Below are 14,312 nucleotides of genomic sequence, written 5' to 3'. Positions count from 1 at the left end.
TTCCAAGCCCAGGAATGTAGAACCAGTCCATAGCTGGATGCAGGAAGACCTCTGTAACACGTGGGTATGATGAAGGCGGTACTGGGCAGGTTCAGAACTGACCTCACATTCGGGGGGTGTGGCTGTGACGCCTTGGACGTGACTAGTGGCGCCATTAGGGGAAAGCATTTGGGACTTTCAGAATGGCCCGGTGACTAGGAAGAGACATTTTGGAAGATTATGGGTATTGTCCTCGACACCATCACAAACTGGATGTCCACCTTTCACCCTGAACACCTACACCGAACACCAGGTGGCTGCAGCAGAGAGGAGATGAACAGGAAGGCAGCCACACATTTCTCCAGATATAAGTGTGCCACACATAAGGAAAGGTTTGGCTACGAGCTTGCTAGGCATTAGCCCTCAGGATGCACGTAGAGCCTGATGTAGGTGCATCCATAACGTGATGGAAATACAATGAGCAGAGACCTGGTGAACAACTGTCCAACTGATTCTTAGAATAGTCATAAACATATTTTGGCCTCTAATGAAAACAAGGCCTCCTTAAATAATTCCTACCGTGGAAGAACATTCTTTTAACAAAAATATGCAACATCTAATGTTTGAATATTAGAATATTGATATAGTAATATGCATACTAATATATTATATCTAATATACTAATAGATAGGAATATGCTCAAATAATACATGCTGCGGGAGAGCTCGGTTTGGAATTTGAGCCTAGGACCCTTTGCTGCAAGTCATCCCCTCTACCTCCTCCTTACACACTATCACTTCAATAAAGGAACGAGGACGAGTATTTATAAAAAAAAAAAAAAAAAGGTCTACTCAACCCATAATGAACTTTGTATGTGTGTTGATATAATAAGGAAACATTTAAATGTGTGTCATATCCATTGATCTCATCTGGTCCTGCAGGTGTTTGTGGACCAGGTGGATGCAGATGTTGTTGCAGTGACTCGCCACTGTCCCAGCACACACCAGTCTGTGGTGGCCGTGTGCAGGACGGCCTTCTGGAACCCCCAAACACACAAATACGACACCAACATCCCACCCATGTTCATACCTGGTATGGAGATTACATTATCACCCGTCTGTCACAAATCTCCAACTTGTATATCTAACTATCTGTGTATGATAATCTGTCTCCCTCTCTGTGTCTCTCTAGGGAAGATAGAGGAAGTGGTGCTGGAGGCCAGGACAGTGGAAAGGCATGCTGGGAGTTATAAGAAGGATGGCAAATACATCAACGGCATGCCAGAGTACACTGTGGAAATAAAGGAGCACATATCGGTAGATATTGACCATGTTTGTATTATTGATATAAATGAGGTCATTTAAACTATTATAACATTCAGTGCATATATGTAGTTACAGGAGAGTACAGTGGTGAAGCAAGCTGGGGTGACCTCTAAAGGCATATCAGAGTTTATGGAGGAAATCACCTTCCACAATTTGACACCTGGCAGCGTCATCGCCTTCAGGTAGACCTCAGCCCTGAGGGAATCAGGACTGTGTGTTCGTCGTCATTGAGACATTACGATGTATCACCGCTTCATTGGCTTCAAAGCTCCAGCATTAGTTTGTTAGCCATGACATCCTCTCCTCTTTCCCTCACAGGGTTAGTCTGGACCCCACGGCCCAGAAGCTGGTGGGGGTGCTGAGATGCTGTCTGACTCAGTTCAGCCCAAAGTACCAGAGAGGCAGTGCAGCAGATGAGCACCTGCCAGAGATCCTGACCCAGCCCCTGGCCCAGTGAGTACATGTGCACACGTCACTCACTGTAGATATGTTCTTATGGTTAAACCCGCCTTAACTCTCTTTCATAACTATAACATTGTTGTGAAGGGTTAGAGGCAAGCAGTGACTCAACTCACATGTCAAGCTGTGTGTACAGATGTTGTAGAGTTATGCAGATGTGCCAAAGGCTGCATGAAGTCTTGAGTGTCTCAGGAACTCTGATTGGATGTCCTCAAGTGTCCCTCGAGCTCGTGTCGGTTGGCTGTAAGAAGAATGAAACTGTGGAGGTGTGAAGCTCAGCGGAGTTATTGGAAGTCTTGCTACAAGCAACTGATACTGTCATTGAGTTGCATTATGGGAAATGTAGGCACCATATTTGGACAAGGAGAGGAAGACAAGGAATTAAAACCATATGTCTGCTTGTTATATCCTTTTTCTCATTACACTGCTGTGCTTACTTTTCATAAATGTGTATTAAACGAGACGTCTAGTAAATGTCCCTTTGATGGGATGGGACAGCGTGAGTGCACAGAAGAGGTGTGGAAGGACAAAGATGATGACACTCGTGTGTGTCCACAGACTGATGTCCAGGCTGACGTTGGCCGACCTGAACATGCTGCTTTTCCGCTGTGACGCGGAGGAACAGGAAGGTGGTGGAGGCTGCTACGCGGTCCCAGGGTGGGAGAGCCTCAAATACGCTGGACTACAAGGTGTTACACACTGTTTCAAATTGAGACACGATACGGTGTTCTACATAGTTTACAGCGTACTATAATAAACTATAATGTTTCCTCAAATGAGGATGTGCTAAGTACAATAACATATTATATAAAAAGGCAAGTACACCTTTATAAAATACATAAGACAACTACACACCCAAGGTAGTAAAGTGAAGCAGCTGCATTATAACTCCCGCCTTCTTTGTGTGGCCGTTCCAACGCTTTGAAGTGAAAACATGTCTCCTGTTCAGATATGCGCTGGGAGCTCACTATCGGAGCGAGAGTAGAACCTAGCTTTAAGCCCCATGTGTCCCATATACGTTTAACACATCTTAACAAAGACACTGCAGCTGTTGGCGAGTGTTGTACTTTATCAACACTCACCGTCCTGTTCGCTCGATGGATCTTCTATTTGGTGTTCATGCTGAAATCTTGAACAAAACTAAAGTAGCCTGAACATATGGACAAAAGGCAGTCTGTCCTCTAGAAGCGGTGATTGTAATTGAAAAAGTAAATGATATTCCGTGTGGACACGGGGCCTGAGGGGAGTTGATTTTGTCGCTTCAGGTCTGATATCAGTGCTGGCTGACATCCGTGCCAGCAATGACCTGGGCCATCCTGTGTGTGGCAACCTCAGACAAGGGGACTGGCTCATAGACTTTGTCGCCAACAGACTGACCCGCAGAGAGGGACCGCTGCAACAGGTGAGCAGCCTACAGGGCCACCAGTACAAAGACACATGTCATGTGTCTCTTCTGGTGTTCAGCCCTTCAGAGACATCTGGTTTGAACTGTTCAGGTTTTGAGGAATCCGTCTGTGATGTTATCTCATGAGAGTTGAACACAATGAAGGTGTAGCGAACAGTATTTACAAGACTTAAAGGTGGGGTAGGTAAGTTTGAGAAACCAGCTGGAGTGCACTAGAATCTGAAAATGCACAGCCTGAAAAAATCTGCCACTTCCTTCAGAGCCCCTCCTCCAACACACACGAACGCGCACGTGACCAATGAGGGCACAAGATCAGTGTGTGCACAGATGGAAGGCTGACAGGCAGGTAGGCCATCCAGTTACTTTAGCCGGCTCAGATGATTGGTCGTGCTCTTTACAGAACCACGGCTTCCACTGATGATGTTTTTTAATGGATTTATTGTCAAAGCACTTCAGATATTCGTTGCTATCGGATGTTAAGAGCATTCCATGTAATATAACACAAAGTGTATCTCGAGCCGGTTTCTCAAACTTACCTACCCCACCTTTAACGAATTCGAAAAATATCTTTAAAAACCTAAATAATCACTGGTGCTGTCACACCTCTGCAGACACAAGCCACTGCCAACACATTGAAAACACACTGCAATCTGGGTCCCATTTTATTTTGTTAAAGCGATACTACTTCTGCTGCTATGTCATCTTAGCCTGAACATTGATTTGAATGGTGATTTTTCTTTTTATTGACAAAGTCTTAGACACCACTATTTAAGTACAAAATGTAAGTGACAAAATATGTCTTAATCAGATGAGCTGTGCCTTTAAAAAAAGCTTGTCAACCCTGCTGTCACTGTAAGCTACTCGCTATGCAGGGCAGAGCAGGATGATTACAGACAGGATGCACATAATGCTCCAGTTGGATATCTGTAAAGACATTAGTACTCATGCTCCAAACGGCATGCCTCTGGTTGAAGTCTGATGCGTGTACCTTGTGTGTGTGCAGATTGGTCAGTGGTTGGCAGCCATGTTTGACTACCTGAAACACATCCCACGCTACCTCATCCCCTGTTACTTTGATGCCATCCTGGTGTCCACCTACACGACCGCTCTGGACGCATCTCAGAAGCTCATGTCCAGGTAGGAAACAGGAAGTATGCTTCTTAGGATCTGATGTTACGGGGGCCAACAGGTGCACACGCGCTGCAACACTTCCATTAGGACAAAGTGCTGCACTTTCAAAACACGGGCGAATAAAAGCCCATCTTCACCAACTTGTGGATCCGTGCGCAGCGGTTACTAAAGGTGTTGCATCCATCGCACTTCTTCCTTCATGGAAGTGCAACGGGTTTGCACCTGCCGGACACCGTAGTGGCAGTTATTAAGAGACATGTTGGACAACCCCACTTCCTGTCTCCCTTCAGCTGCTTATATTCTCTCTCTTTGTTCAAACAGTTTCGTGCAGAATGGCTCCAGCTTCGTGCTTCACCTGGCGCTGGGGTCCGTTCAGATGTGTGGCGTTGGAGACCTGCCGGCCCTCCCTCCCCTTTCTACCAAACTTGACAACGTTCCCTACCGCGTCAGTCCCGTCACAGGCCAGAAGGAGCAGTGCTGCGTCTCATTGGCTGCAGGTAGCATAGCAACAGACGCTTAATGGTGTCTGTAGATAAAGTTACAATTATTATGAATTATTATTAATAAAAGTGTGTAAACATAAATACTGTAGAGGCTCATTGGCCGATTTGACTCCTCCTCCAGGTCTGCCTCATTTCTCCGCTGGGATCTTCCGGTGCTGGGGCCGAGACACTTTCATCGCCCTCAGAGGACTGATGCTGCTCACTGGGAGACACGTCGAGGCTCGGTGTGTGTGTGTGTGTGTGTGTGTGTGTGTGTGTGTGTGTGTGTGTGTGTGTGTGTGTGTGTGTGTGTGTGTGTGTGTGTGTGTGTGTGTGTGTGTGTGTGTGTGTGTGTGTGTGTGTGTGTGTGTGTGTGTGTGTGTGTGTGTGTGTGTGTGTGTGTGTGTGTGTGTGTGTGTGTGTGTGTGTGTGTGTGTGTGTGTGTGTGTGTGTGTGTGTGTGTGTGTGTGTGTGTGTGTGTGTGTGTGTGTGTGTGTGTGTGTGTGTGTGTGTGTGTGTGTGTGTGTGTGTGTGTGTGTGTGTGCTACTTCATTGCCCTGCTCTTCAGTAACTTAACTCTAAAATAAACCATTCTGTCTCCTGGTCTCCATAGCAACATCATCCTGGCATTTGCGGGCACGTTGCGTCACGGTTTGATCCCCAACCTGCTGGGTGAGGGTCGCTGTGCTCGCTTCAACTGCCGTGATGCTGTGTGGTGGTGGCTGCAGTGCATTCAGGTAGTACTATGGTATCATGGAAAGGGGAGGTCTACATACATTTCACTTTCAACAAGCAATCCCTTCTAAAGTTATTCCTAACTATATTAAATGTTTGTTTACCTACAATAAATAAAGAAAAGTCATGTATTTCTACATACACATACAGTATGATCTTATATTGTCTTTTAATAATGTACTTATTTATAAACTTTAACCTCCTTTGTGCTTTCTTCAGGACTACACTTCCCACGTTCCCCAGGGGCATGAAATCCTTCAGTGCCCTGTAACACGCATGTACCCTACTGACGACTGCGAACCTCTGACCCCTGGAGAAGTGGTATGTACAACACACACACACACACACAGAGTTAAAGGTCAGCAGCACATCACTTTCCATATTGTGTGTGTGTAGGAGCAGCCTCTGTATGATGTGATCCAGGAGGCTCTGCAGCGCCACCTACAGGGGATTTCCTTCAGAGAGAGAAACTATGGACCCAAGATAGACATGCACATGAGAGATGAAGGTAGACAGACTGTGTGTGATTGACAGTAGGATAAAGTACCACAGAACGCTGCTGCTGCACGACACATGGTGTACCCGGCAGCAGCAGCCGGGGTGTTTCATCAAGTGCATGAATGTTATTCTCAGGGTTCAGCGTGGAGGCCAAGGTGGATCCAGATACCGGCTTTGTGAGCGGAGGAAACCGCTTCAACTGCGGCACATGGATGGATAAGATGGGAGAAAGTGAGAAGGCAAAGAACAAAGGCATGCCCGCTAGCCCAAGGTAACACACACATACACACACACACTCACACACACTCACACAATCCAAGGTAACACCCAAATACACACTCACTCTGAAAGAACACATGATCACACGCATGCAAACACACACTTCAAGATACATACAAGCACACAATCCAATATATCATAAAAAGAAATACACACACAGAAAATACATGATAACACATATACACGCACAGTCCAAGATAACACACACAAACCAAGATATCACAAATACAATGACACACAGACACTCCAAGGAACCACACACACAAGCTACCACACACACATTCATCACACACGTCACATTACAAACCCCTCAGTGTCTTAAAGCAGGCCATTGTCCTGTATTGGGTTTAATCAGATGTGAAGATTTGCTGTTTTCCTCAGTGTTACTTCAGCATTTGTGTGTGTGTGTGTGTGTGTGTGTGTGTGTGTGTGTGTGTGTGTGTGTGTGTAGGGACGGAGCAGCAGTGGAGATCGTTGGTCTCAGTAAGTCAGCTGTCCGCTGGGTGGTGGAGCTCCATGTCAAAGGAGTGTTCCCTTATGACGGAGCCAAAGTACACAGAGATGGTACACACACACACACACACACACACACACACACACACTGTTTGTTCACATGATGAAATGTGTCCTGCACTCCTTTAGTTTGACGAGCCATCAGTATTTTTTTTATTTTTTTTTTATATACTTTATTAATCCCCGTGGGGAAATGGTTTCTCTGCATTTGACCCATCCTAGTGTTAGGAGCAGTGTGCTGCCATTTTGAACGGTGCCTTGCTCAGGGACACCTCGGTAGCACTTGGTCTTGCCGGGACTTGAACTGGTGACCTTCCAGTTGCCAAGCCAAGTCCCTATGGACTTCGCCACCCCCGCCCCCGCCCCCAGTATGAACCAGGGGCCTCAAACTCATTTCAGTTCAGTGGCCGCACACAGCCAGATGTGATCTCAAGTGGGCCGGAGCAGTAACATCGATGCATGATAACCTCTACACAACAACAACTCTAAATTGTTCCTTTAATTTTAGTGCAAAGAAGTAGATTCTCAAAATGTTTATCATTTACACACGTGCATTACAGATCATGGTGTATCTACAGAGGCAAACATTTAGACAGTATCTGGAACTGAACAATTCAGTATTTTCCTTTATGATCAAAACAACTTCTAGTCAAGATCTAGAAATTCTTTGACATTAATTTCCACTTGTGTGCAGTAATCCTGACCACCTGAACGCACACACCACCATACCTAACGTGGGGACTGTTAAGGAAGAAGGTGTACTTATCCCCCTGCCTTTTAAATGTATAACATATTTATACATGAAAAATACATCAAAGTCTTTGACATTGCAGTTCATGTCTGTAATGTATACACTTTGAAGATACACCCTTGGTATAAACCCTGTTGTTGTTGTTGTGTTGCAGGTAAGGAGGAGTTCCTCTCGTACTCCCAGTGGAACCAGCAGCTGCAGCAGACCTTCGAGGCAGGGTTCTGGGTGTCCGGGGACCCAGGTGACCCCAATGAGAAGCATGCTGACCTGGTGCACAAGAAAGGCATCTATAAGGACAGCTACGGGGCCTCCAGCGCCTGGTGTGACTACCAGCTGAGACCCAACTTCACTATCGCCATGGTGGTGGTGAGTAGAACATCTGGTATAGGCTCACAGTGTGCTGAGCTGTGATTGGCTGCTGATAGGCTCTCTGTGTTGAAGGCCCCCGAGCTGTTCACAGTGGAGAAGGCCTGGTTGGCCCTTGAGATGGCTGAGAAGAAACTGCTGGGCCCGCTGGGAATGAAGACGCTGGACCCCGAGTAAATATCTTCATTAGGGTGTTTGGCAGATGTACTGTCACTCCACCTTCTTCTAAGTGTATTCATGTACATGTGCTTAACAGAAGAGTGGTGGCAGTGGGAGGATTCCTTATACATTCAGTCTCATACTGATAATAGTATACTCACAATTAATTGGCTCGTACAAATAGTATTTGTGTTTTCATAGTGACATGGTGTACTGTGGTGTCTATGACAACTCTCTGGACAACGACAACTACAACCTGGCTAAAGGCTTCAACTACCACCAAGGCCCAGTGAGTTACAAACAACTCCACATCCACTACAATCTCACAGAAGGCAGATATGTGAAACCCTGAGGCTTCATCATCACCACCCAGACACTGAGCAGATGGTCATCTGTACACATCTTTATTTTCAGTTACGATAAAAACCTACTATAACATCTTACATTTACTAGTTACCTGTGACAAATCTGATCAGTAACCTAATCTGATTGTTACAAAAATAAAAGTAATTTACTTTCCGTTACTTTTGGACTGCCTCATTATCAAATATAATACAAATAAATACAAGAGAAAATAAAAATCAATAAGAAGTGCACTGAAAAAACTGCAACGATGACTTTAGTTAAATGTATCATGTCAACAGCATTCATATAACAATTAAGTTTAAATACAAATATTAGGTTCAACCAAATATTATTGATTTCAACTAACCTAATACAGTTATGTGACATTTGTTGACATAATACATTTAATTAAAGCCAAAGTTTTTTCGGTGTGTATTCTGACAACAGAACAATGTAACCTTAGAAAAGAAGAAACCAAGATATTCAGTATCAAAAATGCCTCATCTGAAATTAAAGGCCAACAGAAAAGTAAATTTACACATTTTAGTTAAAAGCATTCGTTTACACAATTAAAAGCAAACAGTGTTTTGTTTAATAAATCAGGTGTCCTCCTACTTAATTTAAAGTGCACCGATCATGCTATTTTTATGCAATAGCATAGGTCTCAGATATATAAAAACATGTCTATGAAGTGTTTTGCTCAAAATACCAAACAAATCGCCCATTCTAGCCATGCCTCAAATCCCTCTACTTCACTTCCTGTTTCAAAAGTACTGATTGTATGTATAAAGCTTAAAAAAAATAGAATTTGATAATAAAAAAACAAGGAGGGGCTGAGCTCATGCGGGAGATTCTACCGGAAGATACTGCCGTGATGAAACGCCATATCATGGATTATCAAGGATTCTCTCTGAAACAGTCTGGAGCTCAAAGGCTTTCTCTCTTGCTGGTTACACCACAAGGTGAGTTCCTTTGTATTTCCTGCTTCTTCACACACATGCTCTCCAGTACAGGTTAGCTCTGAGTGTTAGCCATGCTAATGTAACACCGACCAAATGACGTCCAAAACAGTCGGGCATTGTTTCTGATGGCAACGTTTCTGATAGTGCTGTGGGTCCACATTGCCGATATGACGTAAAATCGGATGCAAATCTGGATCAGCTCCGTTGTTCCCCATTTTTAGAGATTAGGGTACGGAGGAAAAGAGAGAGGGTTTTATTTTCTGACGCTGCGTGAGTTCTCTGACACACCGGGGACACATTGATGTATAAAAGACATCACAAAGTGCATTTTGCCTGATAGGTCCCCTTTTTAAAAAAAGAATGAAAGTAGCCTAAATGAAAACCATAACGAAAGTTCAGATAGTATGTCTCCCTACAATATATTGATCTTTATTTCAAAATGTATTGTAACATTGTTGTCCTGCTCGTAATCCCCATTTAAAAGTCACCTATAATGCAAAATCCACTTGTTCATGTCTTTTATACATCAACATGTGTCCCCTCTGTGTAAAGAGACTCTGAAAGTTTCAGGAAAAAATATTCTCACTCTTTTTGTCCTGATCCATTTCTATAGAAACCTGTCTGACGATGAGCTGATCAGATTTCCCCCCCCCCCCCTTATCACCTGAATCTCCTCTAGAGCACCATTGAGTTCTTTGTAACCAAATGTCTCTCAGAGGGGCGTGGGGAGGGGCTCCTTGCTTTCATCTGAAGTAACAGACAGAGAATCAGCACTTTGGAAACAGGGCTGAAACAGAGAGGATTATGGGTAGCCTAATGCTGCAATGACCTGTTTGGTGTTTGGAGCCAAACACTTCAGAGACTTGTTTTGTATCTGAGACTTATAATATATTTATAAAAAACAGTATAATAGGGGACCTTTAAAAAAAAAAGTAATCTTGGTGCGTCTTTTTGAATGTAATTTATACAGTTACCATTTTTTAGTATCCTGATTACGTAATCCGTTACTTCCCAAGCCTTGAAAAACTTTACATACTAAAATCTATTTCATAACAACTGCTGTCTCAAAACACAGATAAGGGCATTTTAGACAATGTGCTGCAGAAGAGTTAGCTTAAAGCTAACCAACACCTTGAACTATAGCATAGAACCAGCGGTGAAGCAGGATTTTAATTTTTTTTTTTTTTGTAGGAGTGGCTGTGGCCTGTAGGCTACTTCCTGCGTGCTAAACTCTACTTTGCCAAGAAGCAGGGAGAAGAAAGCTACGCTAAAACAGTCACCATGGTGAAGAATGTTCTGTCACGGCATTACACCCACCTGGAGAGGTACGAACACTGTGCTCCCTTTCACTTATTAAGAGACTTTTAAAAGGCATACTGAATGAATGGAAGGTATGCTAACGGCTAATGCTGAAAGAATGGAAGGTATGCTAATGGATAATGCTGAAAGAATGGAAGGTATGCTAGCGGCTAATGCTGAAAGAATGGAGGGTATGCTAATGGATAATGCTGAAAGAATGGAAGGTATGCTAACGGCTAATGCTGAAAGAATGGAGGGTATGCTAATGGCTAATGCTGAAAGAATGGAAGGTATGCTAGCGGCTAATGCTGAAAGAATGGAAGGTATGCTAGCGGCTAATGCTGAAAGAATGGAAGGTATGCTAGCGGCTAATGCTGAAAGAATGGAAGGTATGCTAATGGCTAATGCTGAAAGAATGGAAGGTATGCTAGCGGCTAATGCTGAAAGAATTGAAGGTATGCTAACGGCTAATGCTGAAAGAATGGAGGGTATGCTAATGGCTAATGCTGAACGAATGGAAGGTATGCTAGCGGCTAATGCTGAAAGAATGGAAGGTATGCTAGCGGCTAATGCTGAAAGAATGGAAGGAATGCTAGCGGCTAATGCTGAAAGAATGGAAGGAATGCTAGCGGCTAATGCTGAAAGAATGGAAGGTATGCTAGCGGCTAATGCTGAAAGAATGGAAGGAATGCTAGCGGCTAATGCTGAAAGAATGGACGGTATGCTAGCGGCTAATGCTGAAAGAATGGAAGGAATGCTAGCGGCTAATGCTGAAAGAATGGAAGCTATGCTAACGAATAGCTGAATTAACGGTTGTGTTGTCATCACTTCGCCTCTCTGTCTCTGCTCAGGTCTCCATGGAAGGGTCTGCCTGAGCTGACCAATGAGAGCGGTCAGTTCTGTCCCTTCAGCTGTGAGAGCCAGGCCTGGTCTCTGTCTACCGTGCTGGAGGTCCTCTTCGACCTCTGAAGCCCCCCCAACGTCACGCAGCAGTCCCACTTCCTGCAGCAGAATAGTTGTGCTGAAGAATGACTGAAGAAGAGAGTGCCCTAAACCCAGAGCTTGCCTTGAGTAGAAACACTGACGCAGCAACACTCTGTCTTCAGTGTCAGTCCACTGTTGTTAGGGTTACCAGTGAGACAGATCATCTGGGAGCTCCATCCTGTTTCAGCTACCCTGCACTGATAGGGAGAGTGTGTATTAGAGCCCGAGTCCACATAGCATCTTCTTCTGGAAGGGCGCTGTGCAGAGCCTCCTCCCCCCTTTTAATCAAGAAAAAAAACGTCTCGGCACTGATGTTTCTATGACAACCATATCTTGATAGTGTACCAGCGATGTTGTTTGGCAAACTCGCTTTGCGCCCTTGTTCTCAATGAACTATTGAAGCTACTATATATGTGTTTCACCATTACAGGCAGCCAGAAGATGCTTACTCTCGCACGTTGTATTATTGAGCCTTGTTAATCAGTCCGACAGCCGGCTTGGCTGCTTCTAACTCCCTTGACTGAATACAGTTTAGTTCAGGATCATGTTTACCATCTCTCCCCGATCACATACAAGCAGCAAGAGCATCATTTCAAACAATATTTAATATTCTCTAATGTTTTGAATAACATAAGAGAGTAGCCCAGCACTTTAGTGTTGATATGTACTTAATATCATATCACATTATACTCTGACGCACCTTGACCAACAGAAATAATTCCACACAGAGCAGAACTTGCATAATAAGTCCCTCGTAGTCAGCTCCACGTGTGAGAAGATGCTACAGCTTTATCACAGCAGCAGTTCCTTCAATAAAAACCCTTCAGTTCGGTGTCCGACTGGTGCAAATGCACTTTAATGTCCCAAGACATTTCCATAAGGAGAAACTCGCTGCAGCCTCAAAAACAATGCACATTAAAAAACGATGAAGAAAAAACGTCACCAACTTGCGCAGCGTTTAATAAAAGCGCTGCATAAACAAAACCCTGCAAATACAAAACACAGCAAGAAGCTCGAAACACAACAGAAACCAGGGGACACACAGCTGGGATCGGAGCGCTTGGTGACGTTGTGTTGTTATATTCGCATCGTTCAAGTATTTTGGTATTCAGTTTTTGAAGCTGCAGCTCGTTTCTCCTAATGAAAATGTTTTGGGCCGTTGTAAAGCGTTTGCACCCGTCAGCCTGCGTACTTTAGAGCATAAAACAATGAATATTTTGCATATGATTGTCAAGCTTTTCCCCATTTTGCCACATTTTTCCTACAAGATATGTTAGATATCATCTGTCTCCGTGTAGAGATATTCAAACAGCAGTTCTGTGCGTGAACAGTGTTCCGTGTTTGCCCTGTGTGTGACTGTCTGCAGCGCTCTGCTGGGGGCTTCCACTGTCTACCCAACGCTCAAAAGAGCAGAAACACGTGAGGAGCATGGAATATGAGCCATGTCTTTCTAATATCACTTGGATTTCATTGTCAATGTCTGTGTGTAAAAGTAAAGCATATGTAGTCTCTAGCCTAAACATGCTATGTAGAACACGACATCACTCACCCAGTGTCACAGAATGTAAGATGTACCGTTTCTTTGTTAAAGCGTCTAACCCAAGGGATTATATCCTCACTCAAATATTCACATTAAAGAGTTGTTAGCTTTTATTTAGAGTTGTACTTGTGTTCATCTTAACAAAGCCATTTAGAACCAAGGTTAGCCTGTGCCATGGCTGGGTTAATACAGAGGGATGTAATCTATCCGACAAACAGACATCACAATCATGAACATATGTACTGTACTGATAGTACGTTACTGCATTAACGTCCCCTCCCACCGTGTGTACCTGCTCCATTATCAGTGTGGGTTTTCTGTGTCATGTTATAATGCCTGTTTGCATAGTGTTACAGTAGCAATGCTGAATAAACTGTTACAGGTCATGGCTCCTCGTGTGTGTGTGTGTGTGTGTGTGTGTGTGTGTGTGTGTGTGTGTGTGTGTGTGTGTGTGTGTGTGTGTGTGTGTGTGTGTGTGTGTGTGTGTGTGTGTGTGTGTGTGTGTGTGTGTGTGTGTGTGTGTGTTGTGTGTGTGTGTGTGTGTGTGTGTGTGTGTGTGTGTGTGTGTGTGTGTGTGTGTGTGTGTGTGTGTGTGTGTGTGTGTGTGTGTGTGTGTGTGTGTGTGTGTGTGTGTGTGTGTGTGTGTGTGTGTGTGTGTGTGTGTACTTGTGGGGACCTAAATCTGTTTACACTGTCACGTGTGGGGACTCGCCTCCCTTATGGGGACAAAATGGAGGTCCCCATGAGGGGAATCATTAATTTTAGGGTGAAGACTTGGTTAGGTTTAGGATTAGGGTAAGGGTTAGGGAATGCTCCGGTATTGGGACAAAATTAACATGGGATCACTCCGGTCATTGTACGTACTTCGTCTCACTGGAATATTAACGGTCAGATTGAATACAACATCGACCCAATTTCTCCGGGCAATGACGGGAGAGTTTTGAAAGTGACGAAACACTTTTCACACATTTAAAAACAATTAAACAATGTTTACCCAGGATTCAGGCACCTTCCCTGGCTTGTAAAATGTGGTGATGCGCCCTGGAGGTATCAGACTATTTAAAACATGTATACCCAGGATTCAATCACTTTTCCTGGCT

General features: G+C 44.2%; 1 protein-coding gene across 2 annotated transcripts in view; it reads left to right on the top strand.

Annotated features, from left to right (window-relative positions):
- The window catches only part of agla (amylo-alpha-1, 6-glucosidase, 4-alpha-glucanotransferase a), a 74,404-nt gene extending 60,806 nt beyond the window's left edge, over positions 1–13,598 (top strand). For both annotated transcript variants that reach the window (XM_034104976.1, XM_034104975.1), the window contains exons 17-35: positions 921–1,071; positions 1,171–1,295; positions 1,374–1,486; positions 1,623–1,757; positions 2,322–2,452; positions 3,029–3,165; positions 4,172–4,305; positions 4,621–4,796; positions 4,924–5,026; positions 5,395–5,518; positions 5,736–5,837; positions 5,913–6,024; positions 6,150–6,285; positions 6,745–6,857; positions 7,712–7,923; positions 7,999–8,096; positions 8,284–8,371; positions 10,581–10,714; positions 11,540–13,598. In XM_034104976.1, coding sequence (XP_033960867.1) covers positions 921–1,071; positions 1,171–1,295; positions 1,374–1,486; positions 1,623–1,757; positions 2,322–2,452; positions 3,029–3,165; positions 4,172–4,305; positions 4,621–4,796; positions 4,924–5,026; positions 5,395–5,518; positions 5,736–5,837; positions 5,913–6,024; positions 6,150–6,285; positions 6,745–6,857; positions 7,712–7,923; positions 7,999–8,096; positions 8,284–8,371; positions 10,581–10,714; positions 11,540–11,657 — 2,442 coding nt within the window. In that variant the 3' untranslated portion in view covers positions 11,658–13,598. The remainder of the gene's footprint in view (positions 1–920; positions 1,072–1,170; positions 1,296–1,373; positions 1,487–1,622; positions 1,758–2,321; positions 2,453–3,028; positions 3,166–4,171; positions 4,306–4,620; positions 4,797–4,923; positions 5,027–5,394; positions 5,519–5,735; positions 5,838–5,912; positions 6,025–6,149; positions 6,286–6,744; positions 6,858–7,711; positions 7,924–7,998; positions 8,097–8,283; positions 8,372–10,580; positions 10,715–11,539) is intronic.
- The last annotated feature ends 714 nt before the right edge of the window (positions 13,599–14,312 follow it).

The sequence above is a fragment of the Pseudochaenichthys georgianus genome, chromosome 17 (genome assembly GCF_902827115.2).
Source record: "Pseudochaenichthys georgianus chromosome 17, fPseGeo1.2, whole genome shotgun sequence".
In the NCBI taxonomy this organism is placed as follows: Eukaryota; Metazoa; Chordata; class Actinopteri; order Perciformes; family Channichthyidae; genus Pseudochaenichthys; species Pseudochaenichthys georgianus.
The sequence above is the reverse complement of the archived record's forward strand: the minus strand, read 5'-3'. Positions and strand labels throughout refer to the sequence as shown.